Source organism: Balaenoptera physalus (genome assembly GCF_965194825.1).
Source record: "Balaenoptera physalus genome assembly, chromosome: 10".
Taxonomy (NCBI): domain Eukaryota; kingdom Metazoa; phylum Chordata; class Mammalia; order Artiodactyla; family Balaenopteridae; genus Balaenoptera; species Balaenoptera physalus.
In genome coordinates, this window is record NC_138889.1 from 36,019,729 (window position 1) to 36,046,012 (window position 26,284).

General features: G+C 36.2%; 1 protein-coding gene across 2 annotated transcripts in view; it reads right to left on the reverse strand.

The window, feature by feature from the left end:
• CNTN5 (contactin 5) overlaps window positions 1–26,284 on the reverse strand; it is a 1,367,783-nt gene that overhangs the window by 344,338 nt on the left and 997,161 nt on the right. For both annotated transcript variants that reach the window (XM_082409880.1, XM_082409881.1), the window contains one exon: window positions 17,870–17,972. In XM_082409880.1, coding sequence (XP_082266006.1) covers window positions 17,870–17,972 — 103 coding nt within the window. The remainder of the gene's footprint in view (window positions 1–17,869; window positions 17,973–26,284) is intronic.

Here is a 26,284-nt window from a genome sequence, read left to right on the forward strand (position 1 = left end):
AACAAACCCAAAACAATTAAGAAAATTGTAATAGGAACATACATATCGATAATTACCTTAAATGTGAATGGATTAAATGCTCCAACCAAAAGACACAGGCTTGTTGAATAGATACAAAAACAAGACCCATATATATGCTGTCTACAAGAGACCCACTTCAGACCTAGGGACATATTCAGACTGAAAGTGAGGGGATGGAAAAAGATATTCCATGCAAATGGAAATCAAAAGAAAGCTGGAGTAGCAATACTCATATCAGATAAAATAGACTTTAAAATAAAGAATATTACAAGAGACAAGGAAGGACACTACATAATGATCAAGGGATCAATCCAAGAAGAAGATATAACAATTATAAATATATATGCACCCAACATAGGAGCACCTCAATACACAAGGCAACTGCTAACAGCTATAAAAGAGGAAATCGGTAGTAACATAATAATGGTCTGGGACTTTAACCCCTCACTTACACCAATGGACAGATCATCCAAAATGAAAATAAATAAGGAAACAGAAGCTTTAAATGACACAATAGACCAGATAGACTTAATTGCTATTTATAGGACATTCCATCCAAAAACAGCAGATTATACGTTCTTCTCAAGTGCACATGGAACATTCTCCAGGATAGATAACATCTTGGGTCACAAATCAAGCCTCAGTACATTTAAGAAAATTGAAATCATATCAAGCATCTTATCTGACCACAGCGATATGAGATTAGAAATGAATTATGGGTCAAAAAATGTAAAAAACACAAACACATGGAGGCTAAACAATACGTTACTAAATAAGCAAAAGATCACTGAAGAAATCAAAGAGGAAATCAAAAAATAGCTAGAGACAAATGACAATGAAAACACGATGATCCAAGACCTATGGGATGCAGCAAAAGCAGTTCTAAGAGGGAAGTTTATAGCTAAACAAGCCTACCTCAAGAAACAAGAAACATATCAAATAAACAATCTAACGTTACACCTAAAGGAACTAGAGAAAGAAGAACAAAAAAACCCCAAAGTTAGCAGAAGGAAGGAAATCATAAAGATCAGAACAGAAATAAATGAAATAGAAACAAAGAAAACAATAGCAAAGGTCAATAAAACTAAAAGCTGGTTCTTTCAGAAGATAAACAAAATTGATAAACCATTAGCCAGACTCTTCAAGAAAAAGAGGGAAAGGACTCAAATCAATAAAATTAGAAATGAAATAAGAGAAGTTACAACAGCCACTGCAGAAATACAAAGCATCCTAAGAGACTACTATAAGCAACTCTATGCCAATAAAATGGACAACCTGGAAGAAATGGATAAATCCTTAGAAAGGTATAACCTTCCAAGACTGAACCAGGAAGAAATAGAAAATATGAACAGACCAATCAGAAGTAACGAAATTGAAACTGTGATTAAAAATGTTCCAACAAATAAAAGTCCAGGACCAGATGGCCTCACAGGTGAATTCTATCAAACATTTAGAGAAGAGCTAACACCCATCCTTCTCAAACTCTTCCAAATAATTGCAGAGGAAGGAACACTCCCAACCTCATTCTAAGAGGCCACCATCATCCTGATACCAAAACCAGGCAAAGATACTACAAAAAAAGAAAATTACAGACCAATAGCACTGATGAATATAGATGCAAAATCCTCAACAAAATACTAGCAAACAGAATCCAACAACACATTAAAAGGATCATACACCATGATCAAGTGAAATTTATCCCAGGGAACAAGGATTCTTCAATATACGCAAATCAATCAGTGTGATACACCATATTAACAAATTGAAGAATAAAAACCATATGATCATCTCAATAGATGCAGAAAAAGCTTTTAACAAAATTCAACACCCATTTATGATAAAAACTCTCCAGAAAGTGGGCATAGAGGGAACCTACCTCAACATAATAAAGGCCATATGAGACAAACCCACAGCAAACATCATTGTCAATGGTGAAAAACTGAAAGCATTTCCTCTAAGATCAGGAACAAGACAAGGATGTCCACTCTTGCCACTATTATTCAACATAGTTTTGGAAGTCCTGGCCATGGCAATCAGAGAAGAAAAAGAAATAAAAGGAATACAAATTGGAAAAGAAGAGGTAAAACTGTCACTGTTTGCAGATGACATGATACTACACATATAGAATCCTATAAATGCCACCAGAAAACTACCAGAGCTGTTCAATGAATTTGGTAAAGTTGCAGGATACAAAATTAATGCACAGAAATCTCTTGCATTCCTATACACTAATGCTGAAAAATCTGAAAGAGAAATTAAGGAAACACTCCCATTACCATTGCAACAAAAAGAATAAAATACTTGGGAATAAACCTACCTAAGGAGACAATAGACCTGTATGTAGAAAAGTATAAGACACTGATGAAAGAAGTTAAAGATGATACCAACAGATGGAGAGATATATCATGTTCTTGGATTGGAAGAATCAATATTGTGAACATGACTATACTGCCCAAAGCAATCTACAGGTTCAAAGCAATCCCTATCAAATTACCAATGGAATTTTTTACGGAACTAGAACAAAAAATCTTAAAATTTGTATGGAGACACAAAAGACCCCGAATAACCAAAGCAGTCTTGAGAGAAAAAAATGGAGCTGGAGGAATCAGACTCCCTGACTTCAGACTATACTATAAAGCTATAGTAATCAAGACAATATGGTAGTGGCACAAAAACAGAAACACAGATCAATGGAACAAGATAGAAAGCCCAGAGATAAACCCACGCACCTATGGTCAACTAATCTATGACAAAGGAGGCAAGGATATACAATGGAGAAAAGACAGTCTCTCAATAAGTGGTGCTGGGAAAACTGGGCAGCTACATATAAAAGAATGAAATTAGAACACTCCCTAATACCATACACAAAAATAAACTCAAAATGGATTAGAGACCTAAATGTAAGAACAGACACTCTAAAACTCTTAGAGGAAAACATAGGAAGAATACTCTTTGACATAAATCACAGCAAGATCTTTTTTGATCCACCTCCTAGAGTAATGGAAATAAAAACAAAAATAAACAAATGGGACCTAATGAAACTTAAAAGCTTTTGCACAGCAAAGGAAACCATAAACAAGACGAAAAGACAACCCTCAGAATGGTACAAAATATTTGCAAATGAATCAACAGACAAAGGATTAATCTCCAAAATATATAAACAGCTCATGCAGCTCAATATGAAAAAAACAAACAACCCAATCCAAAAATGGGCAGAACACCTAAATAGACATTTCTCCAAAGAAGACATACAGATGACTAAGAAGCACATGAAAAGCTGCTCAATATCACTAATTATTAGAGAAATGCAAATCCAAACTACAATGAAGTATCACCTCACACCAGTTAGAATGGGCATCATCAGAAAATCTACAAGCAACAAATGCTGGAGAGGATGTGGAGAAAAGGGAACCCTCTTTCCCTGTTGGTGGGAATGTAAATTGATACAGCCACTATGGAGAACAGTATGGAGGTTCCTTAAAAATCTAAAAATAGAATTACTATATGATCCAGCAATCCCACTACTGGGCATATCCCCAGAGAAAACCATAATTCAAAAAACACATGCACCCCAATGTTCATTGCAGCACTGTTTACAATAGCCAGGTCATGGAAGCAACCTAAATGCCCATCAACAGACAAATGGATAAAGAAGTAGTGGTACATATATACAATGGAATATTACTCAGCCATAAAAAGGAACGAAATTGGGTCATTTGTTGAGACGTGTATGGATCTAGAGACTGTCATAGAGAGTGAAAGAAGTCAGAAAGAGAAAAACAAATATCATTCATTAACACACATATTTGGAACCTAGAAAAATGGTACAGATGAACCGGTTTGCAGGACAGAAATTGAGATACAAATATAGAGAACAAACGTATGGACACCGAGCAGGGAAAGCGGTGGAGTGGTGGTGGTGTGCTGAATTGGGCAATTGGGATTGACTTATATACACTGATGTGTATAAAACTGATGACTAATAGAACCTGTTGTATAAAAAAATAAATTAAATAAAATTCAAAAATTAAAAAAAAAAAACAAAAAACAAACAACCAGACAAAAAAAAACTTTATTGGTACAAAATGCTATCATCTGAACTTTAGTGAGTTGTGATCTTTTTGTAATAGTAACATCGAAGATCCAGATCACCATGACAAATATAAGAACCATAATAATAATAAAATTTTAAAATATTGTGAAAATAACCAAAATGTGACAAATAGACATGAATTGAGCAAATGTTGTTGGAAAAATGGTGCCAATAGACTTGTTCAATGCAGGGTTGCCACTAAACTTCAGTGACAGAACAGAGGTGAGATCATTGGTTTTCTGGGGTTGAGAATGCATGGATGGGAAGAAGGGAAAAATTACACATTTACATGTAGATATGTTGATGGGTACTGAATATGTTCATCATGTGGCTATGTGATAGTTTCATGGATGTATACATATGTTAAAATGTATCACATTGCATATTTTAAACATTTTATTGCATGCCAATGATCCTTCAATAAAGCCTTTAAGAAGCAGTCTGAAGAAATACTTCAGCAGTACAGTTAGTTTGCCTAATTGGACATCTGACTTTTAATAGATTTTTTTCTACACATTTAAGTCATTGAAAATATATGAATATTTATCCTTTCCATTTTACTCCTTTAATCCCCAAATGAAAACAAAACAAGAACCTAATGGGTTAATCATTTTATGTATAATCTCTTTAGATATCATTCTTTATGTTTCTTCTATTTTCTGTTATTTGTGACACAGACTAAGTAACAACCAGAGAGTTAAGAAATGATGAAGCAATGGGAGGAGGGATTCTCATGGACTAGCTTCCTTTTTATTCAATCCCTGCTTTAAAAATCTGTTTGTATGTGGAATCTCACAGATGACATGATTGGAAGTAACTGATATTATTGATGCTAGCATAACTATTGTTGACTTAATAAGATAAAAATATGCAGTCAACAACCATTTTTCTAATAGCTTTGCAATGTTACAGGGGAGATATTCTGTTTATTAACTCAGATTTTTAAAATTAAATTGCATATAAGTGAAGGAAGAATATGCTATCATTCAGGTTCTGATTGACTTGATCACTAAGTTGAGACTTAACATATACCACTTTAGCCTTAGTTACCCTAATTCGGGGGGTCCCCAACCCCCAGGCCATGGACCAGTACCAGTCTGAGGCCTGTTAGGAACCCAGCCACCCAGTAGGAGGTGAGCTGCTGGTGAGCAAATGAAGCTTCATCTGTATTTACAGCCACTCCCCATTGCTCACATTACTGCCTGAGCTCCACCTCCTGTCAGCATTATGGTGAGTTGTATAATTATTTCATTATATATTACAATGTAATAATGATAGAAATAAAGTGCACAATAAATGTAATGTGTTTGAATCATCCTGAAACCATCCCCCACCCCATCCATGAAAAAATTGTCTTCAACGAAACTGGTCCCTGGTGCCGAAAAGGCTGGGGACTGTTGCTCTAATTCATCACATCCAAGACACCTCTGATTGTAAGACACACCATTATTTTAAGAATAACTAAGAAAGAAAACATTGCCAATTAAACACAACACACCGTCAATTGTAATATATATCTGGATTTCATAGATGTGACATTTTTTTTAAATGTGTACTTTGGAGTGTATATATCTATGCTTTCTTTCAATGTAATGTGGCTAAATGTAATGGGATTATATGAAGGTGGAGACAGGAAGATGTTCTTCCCCTTTGTTTCAGTGTAGGAAACCCTGTTGTGTGTTCTTTCAGAAATGTTGAGAAGGCTACATTTCTCTGCAGGGATGTATAAAACAAGTGACCTGATTTCATAATGTACCTTCCTTTGAAAAAATGGCCATAAATAAGACATTCTAAAAGTTGTAACCAGATTGATTCGATCCCCAAAAGAAAAGTAAGGACTAGAAGTGGTCAAAAGTACTTTTCATTTGCTTTTCTACTATGAAACAGCAGCTGACACAAGTCCCCTTTGAGTATCATTTTTGTGTCTATTGGCTATCAGTTAAAATTATTCTTCAGTCTACAAAATATTATTATAAAGATTTGACATGAAAACTATTCTGTACCACATAGCTACCAACAAAAACAGTGACAGGAACAGAAGGTAGGTGCTACTATATTACATTACAAAAAAAAAAGAATAAAGAAAAATCATGATGACAGATGTTTAGTTTTCTTAACATTTTCTATCTTGAGATATTCTTTCTGTGGATTTAACCATTTATTCACATACAGACACATACATACCCACAGTTACATGTTTCACTTGTACAGGCAATGCAAATTGCTTAATTGCAGCAAATGCTACCATGTGCATGTGATTCTACCATTGAAGATCAAGCACACAGCCAGGGACAATGAATGCAAAAAGTACCAAATCAAAAGAGAATGAGGCCCTCTACTGTCATCTGAAATAGAAAATGCTTAGATAGAATGGAGAGTCAAAAATTATCTAAGGCAACAAAGCATGACCTATAAGACAATTCAGAACCACTTTGATTATACATTATGCATGCAGATGTATTTCATTTAATTGCATATTTTTAAGAATACTATTATATTTGCAGCATAGAAGTAAAGAATATGAAGTTGTAATGTTTTAACTTCACAGTAAATTTTTTTGCAATAAATATTATTGCAAGGATAAATAAAAGCTTAGCTAATGTTACCTGTACAGTAAAGGCATAGGAGATGGTTTTGAAAAATACAGTTCAAGTAACAGCCTTTTCCCCGTGATTCACCCTCCCCACCTCATCTCAGTGGCACCTGTTTCCAAGTTTTATGATGCACTGAAACAGATATTCCAAAGACAGAGATGGAATTATGTCCCTGGTTACTCATTTGGTAAGAACATGAGAGTGAACAAATGAACTTTATATGTGGTCTTATGTGTCCTGGGTGTCACTGACATCAGAGATATAAGGGAAAGTTTTCTACTCTATCAAATATCTTGCAAAAAGATTAAAGACATACAGATGTGATGTATCATCTGAATCTCAGGATAAATTCTGAATTGAGAAGAAGAAGACATACATTAGAATTGGTGGGATTAGGCATTCATTGAAATATTTCTGTCGAGACCCTGGAATATGATTTCTAAATATGTGATTACTAAGGCAAAAGTGTCTCCTTACAAACTCAGAGCAAACCACCAACTTAAATATGTAATGAATAAAAGGAAAACTGCTTTTGAGAATTGTTATATGTAGTCATGAGGTTACATAATACTAAAAACCTTTGTATTGTAAAAACTTAGTATTAATTATTTTTGTAATTGATAAATCATATTGGAAAAGTAGAAAATAACAATAATGATGATGATTATAGTAATAAATAAATAAAATTAGTTTTTCTTTAACACCACCCAGAGAAGAGATGTTTTTAATCTTGACAGGTGGTATATATACAGAAATATTTTGAGAAGAGAAGGGCAATACAACGACTTGCAATGACATGATAGTTACAGCCCATAGGGAAGTCCACTCTCTTTGTTCTAGCTCTGTGCTCAGAAGCCACCTACTTTCTAATTACTCATGTTTTCTACTGAGGGCATTCTTTATTTCTATAGACAACCAGTTCTGGTTACTAGCAAATTATCACAGATTTTTCTGATTTATCGGAGTGACTTTCGTAGGACAACTCAATCATGCTAGAACCCATATATCACTTGTAAAAAAAATGTTTCTGACATTTATACATACAGGAACAGACACTACTGTATGAGGCCCTACCATGGTGAAGCCATCTTATGAGGTGCAGACTAATAGAGCCACTTTTAATTTTACAGTCTGAATACCTATGCATATGTGGTCTCAGGCTTAGAAGTCTCTGATATATTAGTTTATTCTTGATTTATCTTGATCATATATAAATACCTGTTGTATTAATGAAAGATTTAATTCAATCCATGAAGGTTCACTTTGCACCAACTAAGTGGGAATGAATTTAAGAGACATTTATGGTGATTAAACAGGTGAAGATGAAACAGAAGCAAGACTGAAAGATATGACTTTATACTCTGAGTGGCTGTCTCACCTCCAGTGGCAGTAAAATCTCTTCTTGTAGGTAAATGAGGGGGTGGGGTGTGGGAGCTGTATTTTAGTTGGAGTTCTAGGAATCCAGCCTGGACCCTCCAGGGTCTCGTTTGTGGAACGAGACTCTTAAAAGTGGTATGCTTCTTATTGATTCATTGTACTATGAATAAAGCCTACTTGTCATATGTTTATTTTTGTCATATCGATATTGTTTGAGCTAGGGGAGTATCAAAACTTGTCCACTAGACAAAGGAATTTACAACATTAGGATGTTTTCATATATAATTTTTAGAATGATTTGATACTAAATTGGTAATTTAGGTACCAAGCATTGGTAAAATGCATGCCATTAGTATTTTATACATTTTAAAATTTTATATTTTTCATTTCAGCAACTCTGAAAATTTGAATGTGTCATGATCAAGTATGACTTACTAATACAATACACCTTCCTTTACACCTTCCTCTCCCTAACTTTAATAGCCAAGTATCCTACCTCAAACCCTGGACATCATCATTGACCTCCTTCAAACCTAAAAATCTCTCAAGTACAATTCTTTTTTTTTTTAATTTTTAAAAAATTTATTTATTTTTGGCTGCGTTGGGTCTTCGTTGCTGTACACAGTCTTTCTCTAGTTGTAGCGCATGGGCTTCTCATTGTGGTGGCTTCTCTTGTTGTGGAGCATGGGCTCTAGGCGCATGGGCTTCAGTAGTTGCAACATGCAGGCTCAGTAGTTGTGGCTTACGCACATAGTTGCTCCATGGCATGTGGGATCTTCCCAGACCAGGGATCGAACTGGTGTCCCCTGCATTGGCAGGCGGATTCTTAACCACTGCGCCACCAGGGAAGCCCCTACAACTCTTTTTCTCTATTTTATCTTCCTGAGGGAGATACTGATTCCTTATATCCTCTTTATGAATGTTAACGGCCAACCAATTTCTGATCCCTCAATCAACTTCCAGTGGAAGAGGTTATTCTATGAAACTCCAGGGAGATTCACCCAAAATAAAGCTGTTGGAGGAGTCTAAAATAATCCAAATAAAAAGCTCAGTCATTTTGGAATTATCTCTTGCTTTATGCTCTTCACGACTTGTACTCTATACTAATATTCCTAATCACTGAGATACTTGAATGCATCCAGAAAAAGAGTTGCTATGATAAAAATGGAAATTATTCTTAGCAACTGAAAAGTGGTATGGTAAGTTGAGAGGAGCATTAGTTTTAGAATCAGAAGACCTGGTTCTGCCTCTATAGCATGTTAGCTGTGAGGCCTGGTGCAGGTATGCAGTTTTTCTGGTGAGGCAGATTAAGTGGTCCTAAGACAGCTCTGGAAAAGTTAGAAATATGATGCCTGTTAACTGTGACTCCAAATGTGAATAATAAATTGGTCTGGTGTCCCTAGAAATAGATAACACTTCTGAGTGCAAAAGTAAATAAGTAAATAAAACACTCCCTTCCATACTTGGCACTATGGAAGAATGTTGAAAATATAAAGAGCATCAAATGATGAAGCATTAGATAATTAGTCTAGCCAGCATGCCTACATGTCTTGGTCTAACCTTTCCCTGCAGAGTCTCATTTTCCCATCTACAAATTGATAACAGTCTATGTGATCTTTAAGGTTCTTCCAGCACCTATTTCCTTTGGGTACCATCTGAAATGAGGATGCATCCTTCGTTTCAACAATACTGAAGCAACCAATAGCTCACAAGGGTAATTTTCTTGAATCCATAACGTACCACTTTCCTTTGATATCTAAACATTTATTGATTCCTAGACCCAGAGACTAACTCCTATCCCCAGATCTTCTGTCAATCTAACGATTAAGTAATTTGATTTTGGTTTGATAGACAAATACCACACAACTCCAATTTATTTTTAATTCCTACAGCCCTTAGTGACTGGCAGTTCCAAATAAACAGTATTAATAAATCATCAGTCTGTAACTAAAGAGCCAGTTCTTTGAGGAACCTTTGCCAGTTGCAGACTGTGGGAAGTCTCAGGGGAATATTTGTCATTCTCACAGTTACAATGGGACATAAGAGCAGCCATATGAGACAACTTGGCTAAGGACCGAGGAAAATGAAACATAAACTACAGCAAAAAATGACTTTATGAATTGATAACTGGTGCTTTGTTATTTGCAATAAACATATAAAAAGAAAAAAATTACTTAATGTCCTGGTTCCCTAATAGGCGTTTGATGGAGTGTAACAAAAGATGATTTGTAAATGTTATCTGAAAGAGAGATAAGCAGGAACTAAAAAGGGCAGGAAATTGAATGTGTTCTTCCCTCCCACCTCACCACCAGGTTTCAGATGAGTCTGGAAAGGTCATTCACATAATTATTACAGTAACTGGTTCAAGGCCTTTTGAGCACAGCTGATCTGATTGTGTGTTAATGGCTGCAAAAGCAAGATAAGGAACAGGTAAAGTAAAGGAAAAAAATCTGCCTGTAAGATTGTCATAGTAGATAAACCGATGTTGCTTTATAGCATATGGCTTTTTTATTACAGAACAACCCCAAGTTTGCTCTTGTGTAAGGGGTCATTTAAGCATCAGTGACCAAATTTTACTTCTTTGTTGGTGGTGGCCGTGTGACATATCTAGTGATCTTTCTGGGGTCTGCAAAAGGTCATATGGTGAAATGAAACCTGCCAGAAAACTGTAGCTAATATAAAGTGGTCTGAATTTTCAGGGCCTAGACATGTGAAAGGCATCTGGAGACTTCTGTCTGACCAAACCAAGACAATAACATACATCCTGTTACAAATAATTGACCACATTTCTCATATCTGAATTCAATTCAGTAAACATATTCAACACTTGCTGCATATAAGAATACTCTAGGGATCCAAAAATTTAGCACAGTAGACAGATATACACAGCTGGCCCAATGGGGCAGGCTAAATAGTGAAATATAGGTGCTTATATGGTTCCAAAGAAAAGATATTGAATCTCGAGTAAAACAGGTGGGAATTAATAGAGAAGGGGCATTTGACCTAAACCTAAACCCTGAAGATTGAACAGGGATTGTGAGGGCAGGGTATTTTAGACTGAAGTATCCGAGTTGCAGGACCACATAGGCAGGAAAGCATGTGGGCAAAAGATGCAGGAAAGCATGTGGGCCTAAGATGCAGGAAAGCATGTGGGCATAAGATACAGGAAGGGGTGTCCATGGTTGATTAAAAGATGAGTTTGAAAATGTAAAGTGGAACTTGTGCTGGTTATTAAATTACCATCTCTCAGCTTCACTCTTCTTACTCTGCTTTGTGATACAAGGGCTAGGATTCTGGAAACCATATTTCTGCACTGCCAGGAGGGGGGCACTAGAGAGAGGCTGCAAGGACAGAGGAGGGAGAAGGGACGTACTCCTTGTTGCTCACTGTCTGCTTGAGATTCCTGTGAATGGCACCTCAGCAGGGCATTCTTCCCAAAGCAGCAAACGAACCAATTTGAGTTTTTCCAACACTTGTAGTTCGAGCTGCATCACACCGCCACCTCGGAAAACTTAGCACCAGCCAGCTGGCTGGTGCTCACTCCTCAGAGATCTGAGTCCCAGAGGAGTGCCTCCAAACTTCTAATTTTTAATGATTCCAACTCTTCCTTTTTTTCCCTCTGCCCAAGAGATGGTAGCTACTTCTTGCACTTACTAACTCTCCATATTTTAAAGTTCTTGTTTTGCTCTGTGTGACCTTGCTAACAACTTATATAGACTATTCTTAAATACCGAGTACCACCAGTTGAAAATATCACCAACTTTCTGGTTTTTCTTTTTTACTGCATTTCTTTCTTTAAAAAAAGTTTTATTTTATATTGGAGTTTAGTTGATTTACAATGTTGTGTTAGTTTCAGGCGTACAGCAAAGTGATTCAGTTATACATATACATATATCTATTCTTTATCAGATTCTTTTCCCATATAGGATATTACAGAATATTGAGTAGAGTTCCCTGCGCTATACAGTAGGTCCTTGTTGATTATCTATTTTATCTATAGTAGTGTGTATATGTTAATCCCAAACTCCTAATTTATCCCTTCCCCCAACTTTCCCCTTTAGTAACTATAAGTTTATTTTCTAAGTCTGTGGGTCTGTTTCTGTTTTGTAAAAAAAGTTCATTTGTATCACTTTTTTAGATTCCACATATAAGTGATATCATAGGGTATTTGTCTTTCTCTATCTGACTTACTTCACTTAGTATGATAATCTCTAGGCATACCACATTCAGAGAGAACCACTGAAATGAAATATTTATTAGGGTCTTAAGAGATTCCTTACTTGCATTGTCTTTTGACCTCTTACCTCTCATTTCCTTTCAAGAATTTTGTGTCCTGTGTTTAAAAGCCAACCTGGGAAATATCAAAGACACCCTTTCTTCCCAAACTAAAGTCACTGAGCTGATTGCTGAGTAAAAAAAGGCAACACTCTTCCTTTCTATTTCCTGCACATACCACCAACCACTTTAAAATGTTGCGTAATAATGTAGTTGCAAAAAGGTAGCTAATTAAGTCTGCCTGACTCTAGCCTTCTACTCTTAATATTCAGCCCCAGTGGGTGGATGAGTGGCCAGAAAAAGAGAATGTTTAAAATGTTCATTTCCAACCTGACCCAGACCATTTCTCTCCTTTCAGAAAACATTACATCTAAATTATTAGAAGACAAGTGGATCTTACTATATTATTACAGCAGTGTGGGGAGAAAAGCTTCTACTGCCTCTGCGGATAACCCATTTTCCCTCTAACAACTTTTTTCGGAACTTCTACATTATACCCAATCTAATTCTGCTAGTTTAATCCCATAATGTTGGAATTTCACCCTCTTCCCACTTTGTTGAAACTGGAGAACAGCTTGTGGGTGATCTCTTGATAATAACATTTTATATGTCTAAAACAGTCTTTTCTTCCAAAGTAATTAATCCACCTCCCCTTTTTTACACTTTGCTGTATTTCCCAAGTCTTTACACACCTTTGTTTCCTGATGGATCCTCGTTAAGCATTTCCCATTTTTCCGGGGAAATTATATTGGGTTGGCCAAAGAGTTCATTCAGTTTTTTCTGTAAGATGGCACTAGTAGCACTTAGTTATCTTTAACTTCATTTGAAACAATTTCGTTAGATTGTATTGACAGCTGTTATATCAGCATGCATTTAAAAAAAAAAAAAACTTATCAAAATTGGTGAATTTTTTGTAGCCATTTTAATATTGAAGATCGAAGAAAAAAACAACATTTTAGGCATATTATGCTTCATTATTTCGAGAAAGGTAAAAATGCAACTGAAATGCAAAAAAAAATTTGTGCCGTGTTTGGAGAAGGTGCTGTGACTGATCGAACGTGTCAAAAGTGGTTTGCAAAGTTTTGTGCTGGAGATTTCTCGCTGGAGGGTGCTCCACGGTCGGGTAGACAAGTTGAAGTTGATAGCGATCAAATCGAGACATTAATTGAGAACAATCAACATTATACCAATCAAACACTGAAAATCATTTGCACCAGCCTGGTTACTTTAATTGCTTTGATGCTTGTGTTCCACATAAGTCAAGCAAAAAAAAACTTTCTTGATGGTATTTCCACATGCGATTTTCTACTTAAATGTAATGAAAACGCTCCGTTTTTAAAACAAATTGTGACGGGCGATGAAAAGTGGATACTGTACAATAATGCAGAATGGAAGAGATCGTGGTGCAAGCGAAATGCACCACCACCAACCACACCAAAAGCTGGTCTTCATCCGAAGAATGTGATGTTGTGTATATGGTGGAATTGGAAGGAAGTCCTCTGTTATGACCTCCGTCTGGAAAACCAAATGATTAATTTAATTCCAACAAGTACTGCTCCCAGTTAGACCAGCTGAAAGCAGCCCTTGATGAAAAGTCCGGAATTAGTCAACAGAAAACCCATAATCTTCCATCAGGATAACGTGAGACCACATGTTTATTTGATGACCAGGCAAAAACTGTTACAGGTTGGCTAGGAAGTTCTGATTCATCCACCGTATTCACCAGACATTGCACCTTCGGATTTCCATTTATTTCGGTCTTTAAAAAATTCTCTTCCAGGGAAATTTCAAATTACAGTCCCTGGAAGACTGTAAAAGGCACCTGGAAGAGTTCTTTGCTCAAAAAGGTAAAAAGTTTTGGGAAGGTGGTATTATGAAATTGCCTGAAAAATGGCAGAAGGTAGTGGAACAGAAGGGTGAATATTTTGTTCAACAAAGTTCTTGGTAAAAATGAAAAATGTGTCTTTTATTTTTACTTAAAAACCGAAGACATTTTTTGGCCAACCCTATACCTTTGCAGAATTGACCAATACTAAACATAGCGTGACAGTTACTTTATGCATTCTTTCTGTACTCAGTGCTGTGTGATTCTATTTCCAGAGAGATTTCTCAGGGTGTAACCAGCACATTCCTATTGTATTCTGCTGCAGTAGCCTACAGAGAAACCATTTGATTTTTTTCTAAATTCAGATTTAAGTAGAGATTTCTTTAGAAGAAAACTTTCAGCTTACAACTTTCCTGTTGACTTTTTATTTAACTTCAAATTTGCCAGGTTGCTGAACCTGTGTGATATTAAGACATAGTAAAATTTGATAACCTAATATCACTTGCCTTCTGCTATTTTCCTTTAAGAATACAGAAAAAATATCCATTCATATATTTTTAAATTATCTGTGCAACTATGACTGCATTAATTTACATCCTCTAAGTTACAAGAACTGAATGCCTTTAGGGACAGATTATATATAGAGGTAAATGTACGTTTCAAAAGGAGTAAAACAAACAAACATATTTTGTGAGCAATGGAAGTATATTTTGACATGTGAAAATAAAGGCTATTATTTATTATTTATTATCTGTTAATACAGAGTTGATTAGATTAAGTAGACACAGTATTCTCTGAGTTCATTTATTCCTTCAACAAATATCTCCTGAGTGCTCTGTGCCAAGCACTGTGGTTGGCACTAGGAAATACAAGTGAAGAATGCAGTCATGACTCCTGCCCTCATGGAGCTTAGAACTTACTGATGGTGACTTGCTGGTTATTCTGTTTGCCTCCCTTGCCTGTCACCCTCCTCTTCCCCCAGACTCTCTGCCTTCTTTTCTGTACTGCCAACTGCATCCTCTGGGCTTGCAAGCTGGTTTCTGGTTGCCTTTAGACATGAGAGCCACCAGAGGTGATCAGAAGGCATGGGGAAAAAGTCAGGACATGAATTTCAACTTATACCTTTACTAAACTCTTTTGAGCCATCGGAGTCTTTCCAGCTGGATTCCTGACTGATACGGTGAATATAATATATATAAATTTATATATAAATTTATATATATATAAATTTTATGTAGAGAAACACATACGTAAATATTTTAGAGCTGTATTAAGGGTTATGAAGAAACAAATACAAGAACTGAGATGCAGTGTAATGGGTGTGAATTAAACAAAGTATTAAGATGAACTCTTAGAGGGTGATATTTAAGTTGAGGCCAGAGAATAAGTGGGAGCCAGCATAGAAAGAACGGAAAAGATGGTCCTGATGGAGGAAACAGCAAGTGCAAGGCCCATAAGATAGAAAAGAGCTTGAAGTGCTCTGTGCCAGAATTTGGTTATAATATTCTAGGAGGAAGATTTGGTTAAACCATTCCATGTGGACAGACTGAGGGGACAAATCAGCTTGAGTGGCAAGGTGTGGATCGATATCTAGTGACAGATACTGAAGATTTTGGACAGACAAATGTCTGCCAGAGAATCATGTACTTGTTAAAGTGGGAAGCAGCTCAGGTGAGCTGTGGGAATGAAGCAGATGCTCAGGTACTAATCTGAAATTGCTGTGATCATGTCGGGATGCAATGATGGTCTACTCCACATGATAATGTGCTGTAAAGAAATTAACACATGTAAAGATGTTATTTCTTTGATCTTATTTACTTTCATCAGAGTGGTAAGTTAGTCTTTAGGTAGAGATAAATCTCTTCGTAACGTGATTTTTTTTTTCATAATTGTGACACTTCACATAAAGAATATCAAATGGGCAGCAGAGACCTTCTTGACAGGCTGTGTGTTTTGTTCATCTTCCTATTTATTTATTTATTTTCATGAGGGGAGAGGGAGTAGCAAAGAAGGAGTGGAGAAGTTGAAAAAAATAAAGTATTAAAAGAACTTAATTTGACAGTTGGATCCTACCTAGAATGAAAGGGACTTTAAGGATCAATTTACTAAGCATATTTCAAGACTTCCAAAAGCAAACACATCAAACTTATTAAATAAGCCTGCCTGGGGAAATTTCCCATATTGCTTTTTCTCTATGAATCTAGTTCTCTAATTTGTTTTACAGTATGCCCTCCTTTTGTTTGCGGCTTTAGTGCAAATTCTGGCATTTAAGAATTATTTAACTGTAGGATATACTAAAACCTTTGACATCAAGCCAAATAATTATTTTTGTATTTATCAGAATTGATCAGTTCACTTGGGACATTTTCAGGCCTACTTGGTACCACAACATGGGCAGATGGTAAAAAACATTACTTTTAAGGTATTATTGAATCTCATGCATTTAACTAATATATATGAGTTTGGAAATCTTCCTCAGATATCTGCCAAATAACTCCTGGATGAATTTTAAATTATTGAAATATGTTTCTACTTACAGGCATCTTTTGCTGGACCACTCAATACTTTTAATAGACCATCCAACAATTTATTTTGTTTTTAGTTTATTATGATCTTGCTCCTACTCAGATTTAAACAGAATTGCACATATATTATTTCAATCAGTCCTAATATTAGAAAACATGGTGATTACTACTGTCATGCCCTAAACCTCCTCTTACTAGCTGAATTTTTCATATTTACTAATATTTTTCTCACCCATAGACTACACCTACTTCAAACACATTTTTAGAGCATGTTTTATCTCCAAGTACTTTATAGTATGCTGCGGGAGTTAGCTCACCACGACTGAGGTTGAATGATTAGTAACTCTGATAGAGATGCATTTATGCAAATTATAATTATAGAGTCTAGAAAGGACTCTGAGGTCCTATCACCCTAAAAAAAACACAAAACTACAACACTCTATTTAAAATAAATCATAATACTCTAATCAAATATAATCAAAATCTCACTCCTGTTCCTATGCCCAATATTTATACTGTAAACATCATTGACAAGTGATTATATATTGTGAGATTTAAAACCTCAGAAATAGAATCATTAATCATAGCAGGCATTAGAGTGTGATGTAAATCATCTTTCTGATTTGGGGAATGATTGCATGTTATACATATTGACAGCTGGTGCTATCATGTTATTATCTCAGGAGAGACTGAAATAATCAATTGCATCAGTGTAACTATTTATGATTTTTATACTCTTGTCTTATTATATCTTACCAGGATCTATATCCTTTACATAAGGAGGGGATAGCACCTTATCCCCTTTTTATTTCATTTCATTTTATTTCATCATTGCTGAAGGAAATTTAAGAATGATACTGAAATTTTAAGACAAGTAAGCAAAGAGATGTAAAGCTCTTCTATTATTTAAATACTTTTCCCTTATGTTAAAATGGCAAAACTATATACATTATTGTTCATAGAAATAACCAGAAAGATGATAATTGGTTACTTCGTCAATTCCCATTTAACCTTCTTTTAAAAAATGAATACCCACCAAGGAGCTTCAAGGTTTCATTCAAAGAAAATAAAACCTAGCAAAATAAGTGATCCAAAAAGAAGATATGTCACATCTTCTTAATAAACAACCGTGTGTAAATACAGAAGGATATGTACTTACTTGCCAAGTGCAAAGCATTCCATCTTAACAGTTGTTCCCTTAGCAGCTGTAACTGTGAAAGGGAAATGGACCTCAATTTTTGGCTCATATTCTCCCATCACACCTGGGAAATAAAGAATAGTCTTTAAACATAAAATGAATGTCACAATTTCTCTCCAGTCCTGTAGATGTTACATTGGAAAGCACTGTGTTGTCCATATCTGTTTGAAGACTGCTAAACTTTTGATGTACTGAAAGAAGAAGTACTCATAGACTGAATCATTATGATGAAATCTTAATCTTCCCATAAGGATTGGATTGCATGTATATTCAATACCATTTAAAATAATAATTATTGAAAGTGCTAATCAACACTGGTAGTTTAGCTACTGATTATATTTCAGAGGAAATAAATAACTATGAACAAATCCTATGGTAAATAATGGTGTTGATTTTTTTTTTTAAATAAGTAAAGGTCTCGGAACTTTCTTTGTCATTTTCAGATAAATGAATGCTTATTTGTTAAGTCAACATATATTTATTGAATATCTATAATATGCATGCATTTTGCTAGGCATTGTGGGAGTTACAAAGATAAATCAGCCATGGACTGTGCTCTCAAGCACTCAACAAGTATATTCTTAAAGAAACAGCATATACTCAAGGATAGGAGAAGAGCTATATATCAAAATCACTGTAATGTAAGATAGGAAGTGATGAGTGCCCTGCCTTGGATGAGGTATCCCTAAAGTATTATGTGCATTTGAGGGAATTATAAGAATAGTTAGAATTTGTATAAGTGAGAGAAAGGAGAAAGTAAATGGAACTGCAGGAACAAAGAGATAGGAAACCACCAGAAATAGGAATATCAGTTTTTCTGGCTTCTTGGTATGTGAAGGGAAATCATACTAGGCAAATTTGGAAATATAAATGGAGTCCAAAAAATAGAGGACCTTGATTATCAGAGCAAGACATTCAAATTTTAATCTGTAAGTAATTTGGAGCATTTGGAATTTGGAATAGGAGACCGGCATTTTGTTGAGATGTATATACTGGAATTGGAGCAGAGACCAGTAAATCAATTATATTATTTCAATAATGCAAGTTAGAAATAATGAAAACCTAGACTTGAATTATACAGCAAAAAAAAAAGAGAAGAGGCATTAGAATGAGAAAAAACAAGAAAGACTTGAACTTTTCACATAATAGGGGTACTTGAGATAAGGTTGTGGGCCTCATCAATAACAACAATAAGATTTCCAGCTTGGGAGAGGGGTGGGGTGATGTAAGTGAAAGAAAATCATGCAGCTATGGTGGGAAACTTGATGATTTCTATTTTGGGAGTATTGTCTTTGATACCTATATGATATTTAGAATGCAGTGAGAGGATGAAGCTGGAGATGAGTTCTGAACAGGTGATATATACTTAATATCATCACTCACAGGTGGCAGTTAAAGCCATGAGATTGCAGAGGGCTTTCACCTATCAAAAAAACAATACACTATAACTGAGTCATTTGGCTGTATGGCAGAAATTAGCACAACATTGTAAATCAACTATACTTCAATTTAAAAATATCATACACTAGTGATGCCTGGTGAATTCCAGTGCTTGTGTCCTCAGGTAGCCCTGGAGCTAATTTCCCCCAGAAATAATTTTTAGCAGATCCCTATGTGTAAAGTACCACAGAGGACACAATTGTGACTGAGCACAGATGCTTCTCTCAGGAGCTTGTGTGTGTGTTTTTGGGGGTGTCTCTGTATAGGGGCATATGTGCACATAGAGATCTGTGTATGTGTATAGCTCTACGTGTAATTCCTTGGTGTGTGTGTGTGGGATCAGGGAAGAGAGAGGAGGAAGAAACCCAGACAGAGGAAGAAGTAAATGTCATAAGATATGAAGGCAAGATGCACTGGGCATGCAAAGGGAGAAATGCTTACCTTTGGCAAAGAAAACCCTTATGTGTTCCTTTATTATTATTATTATTATTTTAAATTTTGATTTGAGATGGTCCTTGAAGGAATAAAGAATGTAGACAACTTTAGATGGAAAATGTTTAAGTTCACTGAGGACAAGATTATTATCTTTGCTTTGTTGTTTTTTTTTTTTTCCTAGTTTTTTGCAAAGCAATCATAAAGAAAACATTACTGATGTTTTCATCAGAGATAGGGCTTGTGGACACTGGCCCTGCTCATGACTAGCCTACAGCACCTCTGACAGGTCAGTGACCTCTGTGTCTCATTTTCTAATCTGAAAACTGAGGGAATAGAAGAAAACTATCATTAATGTAATGTCCTGCTCTGTCAGGCTAACTCCCTTGATTCCTTCCAAGTCTAATGTTCACCGAGCACCAAGTTCCTGATACACAGCAAGTGAATTGAGTGGTTAGTACTACAGTATTACTCAAAACAGATGTTTAAGCACTTCTCTATCTCTTTCGCAATATTGTTTTTCTCTTCTACTTATTTTTTCCTATATCCTTCTGCCCTGCCCATATATTTTCTAACTTCCTTTCTTTTTTTTTTTATATTTTTTTCCTGTATATCTCCTGAATGACAGTATTTGGCCTGCTAGTGTTGCCTGGCTGAGTGTATCCAATGATGAGGAGTTTATCTTTAATGCTCTCTTACTTGGAAGCCCCCATATAAGGACTTCTAGGCATCCTGTTCAGTGGCTACCTTGACTGCCCACCTGAAGCAGTCCCTGAAGTCAGCTTCTGATCTCCTCATCCACTCTTAACATTGATTCTGTAGTATTCTTGTTCCTGTCTGCCTGTTAACCTGATGATTTAATAATACATGATTTATCGTGATGCTTATTAAGCTTAAGCTTATTAAACTTAATACCTTACTTGCATAGGTCCCTGTGAGTTCTGGCAGCTGTTGAGTTCTGTAGAATGTTGTAAAGGCAGTGAAAGTCAGGCTGAATTTAGAAAATATTTCTATATAATTATTTCTAGTAAATTGTTTAAAGACATCTCAGAAGAAAAGAACCTGAATCTCCAAATTCCAGTAATTTGTTTTGATTATCTTTTTCCTAACCTAACTACAAATTCCCTTTAGAATCCACTTTTATATTAATACTTTTGTATTCTTTATATTAAAGAAGGTCCAATAATTGTACAACATTTCAAGCCCTTCAAAACCTGGATCTGCCTCAAAACAATACCAAGATATTATTGATATTATGGGGTAATAGGAGCCAGATCCATGCTTTCTCTCAAATTCCCTTCCAGATAATATTTGTGAATTGCAAAGAAGACATTCTTTTATAGCTTTAATTCTTAAGGATGATTCAAAGGAAAGGCACTCCTGGTAGGGTTTGGGAAGTAATTTTTGCCCATGTAGTGGCTTCTGGTGTTACTTAAATGATTCCTGTACGTCCGAAGACACTGTTAAGCCTCACTCCAGGGTCAAAGAGGTTTGCTAATATCTGAACTGGATATTAAAAATAAAATTAAAAGGTTAAAGTACAAGGCTTCAAATTATATTACCTAATTTGAACTACACTGTTAAGAAATAACTAGTTCTTTTAAATTTTACTCTGATAATGGTGATATAAGGACAGATTAGAAAGCTCCTTAGGTATGTCTTGTTCTTTAAACACATGATTACATTCAGGGATTAAATTTTGCTTAGTCTTTCATGGGATAATTATGTTACAGCTAAAGTTCAGTTTAGCTTAGAGAGGGCAGAGAGCAAGCAGAAGAACAACAATCCTGCAGCCTGTGGAACGAAAACCGCATTCATAGAAAGATATACAAAATGAAAAGGCAGAGGACTGTGTATCAGATGAAGGAACAAGATAAAACCCCAGAAAAACAACTAAATGAAGTGGAGATAGGCAACCATCCAGAAAAAGAATTCAGAATAATGACAGTGAATATGATCCAGGACCTCAGAAAAAGAATGGGGGCAAAGATTGAGAAGATGCAATAAATGCTTAACAAAGACCTAGAAGAATTAAAGAACAAACACCTAGAAGAATTAAAGAAGAAACAAACAGAGAAGAACAATACAATAACTGAAATGAAAAATACACTAGAAGGAATCTGTAGCAGAATTCTGAGGCAGAAAAACGGAAAAGTGACCTGGAAGACAGAATGGTGGAATTCACTGCTGTGGAACAAAATAAAGAAAAAATAAGGAAAATAAATGAAGACAGCCTAAGAGACCTCTGGGACAACATTAAATGCACCAACATTCGCATTATAGGGGTCCCAGAAGGAGAAGAGACAGAGAAAGGACCTGAGAAAATATTTGAAGAGATTATAGAGGAAAACGTCCCTAACATGCGAGGGGAAATAGCCACCCAATTCCAGGAAGCACAGAGAGTCCAAGGCAGGATAAACCCAAAGAGAAACATGCTGAGACACATAGTAATCAAGATTACTATGAGGGAATCAGATTCCCTGACTTCAGACTATACTACAAAGCTACAGTAATAAAGACAATACGGTACTGGCACAAAAACAGAAATATTGATCAATGGAACAGGATAGAAAGCTCAGAGATAAACCCATGAACCTATGGTCACCTAATCTATGACAAAGGAGGCAAGAATATAAAATGGAGAAAAGACAGTCTCTTCAGTAAGTGGTGCTGGGAAAACTGGACAGCTACATCTAAAAGAATGAAATTAGGACACTCCCTAACATCATGCATAAAAATAAACTCAAAATGGATTAAAGACCTAAATTTAAGACCAGACACTCTAAAACTCTTAGAGGAAAACATAGGAAGAACACTCTTTGACATAAATCACAGCAAGATCTTTTTTGATCCATCTCCTAGAGTAATGGAAATAAAAACAAAAATAAACAAATGGGACCTAATGAAACTTAAAAGGTTTTGCACAGCAAAGGAAACTATAAACAAGATGAAAAGACATCCCTCAGAATGGGAGAAAATATTTGCAAATGAAGCGATTGACAAAGAATTAATCTCCAAAATATATAAACAGCTCTTGCAGCTCAATATTTTTTTTAAATTAATTAATTAATTTATTTATCTATGGCTGTATTGGGTCTTCGTTTCTCTGTGAGGGCTTTCTCTAGTTGCGGCAAGTGGGGGCCACTCTTCATCACGGTGCGTGGGCCTCTCACTATCGTGGCCTCTCTTGTTGCGGAGCACAGGCTCCAGACGCACAGGCTCAGTAGTTGTGGCTCACGGGCCCAGCTGCTCCACGGCATGTGGGATCTTCCCAGACCAGGGCTTGAACCTGTGTCCCCTGCATTGGCAGGCAGATTCTCAACCACTGCGCCAGCAGGGAAACCTGCAGCTCAATATTAAAGAAACAAACAACCCAGTCCAAAAGTGGGCAGAAGACCTAATTAGACATTTCTCCAAAGAAGATACGTAGATGGCCAAGAGGCACAGGAAAAGCTGCTCAACATCACTAATTATTATAGTAATGCAAATCAATACTACAATGAGGTATCACCTCACACCAGTTAGAATGGGTATCATCAGAAAATCTACAAATAACAAATGTTGGAGAGGGTGTGGAGAAAAGGGAACCCTCTTGCACTGTTGGTGGGAATGTAAATTGATACAGCCACTATGGAGAGCAGTATGGAGGTTCCTTAAAAAAGTGAAAGTAGAATTACCATATGACCCAGCAATCCCACTACTGGGCATATCCCCAGAGAAAACCATAATTCAAAAAGACATATGCATCCCAATATTCATTGCAGCACTATTTACAATAGCCAGGTCATGGAAGCAACCTAAATGCCCATCAACAGATGAATGAATAAAGAAGATGTGGTACATATATACAATGGAATATTACTTAGCCATAAAAAGGAATGAAATTGGGTCATTTGTAGAGATGTGGATGGGTCTAGAGACTGTCATACAGAGTGAAGTATGTCAGAAAGAGAAAAACAAATATCATATATTAACGCATACATTGGAATCTAGAAAAATGGTACAGATGAACAGATTTGCAAGGCAGAAATAGAGACACAGATGTAGAGAACGAATGTATGGACACCAAGAGGGGAAACTGGAGATGGGGGTGGTGGTGGTGGGATAAATTGGGAAATTGGCATTGACATTTATACACTAATATGTATAAAATAGATAAGTTAAAAAAAAAAAAAAAAGTGTCCCAACAGAGTCCCTTTGCCCCTTCTGCCATGTCTGCAATGCAGAAGAGGGCCCTCCCCAGACATGCTGGTACCTTGATCCTGGACTTCCATCTCCCACAACTATGAAAAATAAATTTCTATTTATTAGCAAAAATAAATAAATAAATAAAACCTATCATTTGAATCTGTGATAAGATAAAATAAAATGAAATAAAATGTGGTATGTACAAAAAAAAAATAAAGTTCACTTTAGTTTATATAATTTACCTCTTTCTTTCAAAGATGAAAGGGCTGAGTCACAGAGGTCAAGTAACTGGTTCAAAGTCCTATTGAAAGCTGTTGGTGGAAATAGGGCAAAATAGGAGTTTTCTCACCTTAAGTTTACAGCTAATTTCTTGACATCACTCTATTGAGGAATTTCAATCACAGAATATAAGAGTGCAGGCATATCACATGTACTATATCAATCATTAACTGTCTGCCATGGATATTTGGTTTATTTCAGCTGTAATTTTTAATATCTCAAGTCATATGCAGCTTAGCTTGTAATTTCTTTTTCTCCGGTATTATTTGATAGTGAAAGGAAAGGGAAATAGTCTTATAAGACACATAGTTAAAGATCAAAATATTAGGCTTATCTCTTCAATCAAGGTAGCTCTTTTATTTTTTGATGGCTCCAGTATTAAGCTAAATATGCTCAAGAGACATTATACTGTGTCTTCATCTCCTTCCCCACCCTGTTTCTTCTGTCTTAGTTGGCTGCCCTACTTTGGAATTACATGCCAGTAGAAGATGACCTCAAATTACTCTAATTCCTAATAAAGAGAAGCCTTCCAGCTGAGAGCACATTACTCTTCCATGTCTTCTTGGTTGTTGATTTTCTTATTTATTCCAATTACTTACAAAGTGCTAGGGTGCTTTTCCCTAAGTGGAATGCGATTTAGAGCAGTGTTTCTCCAAGTGCATTGGCAGAACAAAGAGCCAATGACTTCAGAATAATCTGGAAAATTTACTAAAATTTCAGGCTATAGGTTTCAATCCCAAGCCTAGTGATACATAATCTTTGTATATACACAAAGATATTTCTCTTGATGATTTTATGTACATTAAAGAAATTCAGGGCTTCCCTGGTGGCGTAGTGGTTGAGAATCTGCCTGCTAATGCAGGGGACACGGGTTCGAGCCCTGGTCCAGGAGGATCCCACATGCCGCGGAGCAACTGGGCCCGTGAGCCACAACTACTGAGCCTGCACATCTGGAGCCTGCGCTCCGCAACAAGAGAGGCCGCGATAGTGAGAGGCCCGCGCACCGCGATGAAGAGTGGCCCCCGCTTGCCGCAACTAGAGAGAGCCCTCGCACAGAAACGAAGACCCAACACAGCCATAAATAAATAAATAAATAAAATTAAAAAAAAAAAAAAAAAAGAAATTCAAAGTTGGACCTACCTTGATTCTGATTTTTATCATGTTACTTGTCATGTGGGGATTGGAGTGTAACAGACTAAAATGGCTAAAAAAATGGCATACAGAGGGTCTACAATCATATTGTATTCATTGATGGCTTGCCCTAACAGTAATGCAAATTATATTTAACTTGTACTGGCACTCACACTAGAGCTGTTTTTTTCCCTGGTTGTCTAGACATCAGTTCTGACTGGTCAGTGTCCAGGAGATAGCACTTGTTAAATAAATATTTCAAATGACATTTCCATCTGACACTCACAGTAATATCATGTCTAGGGTCAAGAATTCATGCTCAGTAAGTCTTAAAAATTTGACTTAGCTAATGAGCTAAAAAGATTTGGCTGGTAATCTTCTTATGTTCAAATAATGAGTATTTACATTTTTGTCTTCATTGTCTTTGCCAATTTCACTCAACAACTGTTTCTTGTCTTCCAAGAATAGCAGCTATTTTTTCAGTGTTTTTTTTTGGGAAGTGCTTCTTCCATCTTCTCTAACCATGAAAGTTAAATGGGAGCCACTAGCTTCCTATAAGTTCTGCTGTAGTTATTATCTTGTTATGGGCATCTGACCCAAGCTTGTCCAGTTAGGTTACCTCTTTGTCCTGGACACAATCTTTGATTCATGGACGGGCGGCTGAGGTTGGCATTTTTAAGCCAAGGACCAGGAGCCCAAGTCTCACTTTCTCCTTCATGGCAAAAAAGAGCCTGCATGTCTGAGAACCACGGGAGCTTCCACAAGTGGAAGGAGGTAATCTGTCATTGAAGAGAATTAAGCCAATTTAGATAGGATTAAGCCAATGCAGATAGAGGAGAGATGAAAAAAGAGTACCAGTAGCATGTCAGTTCTACTTGGGATTTAGCTTCTTGCTCTTCTCTCAGT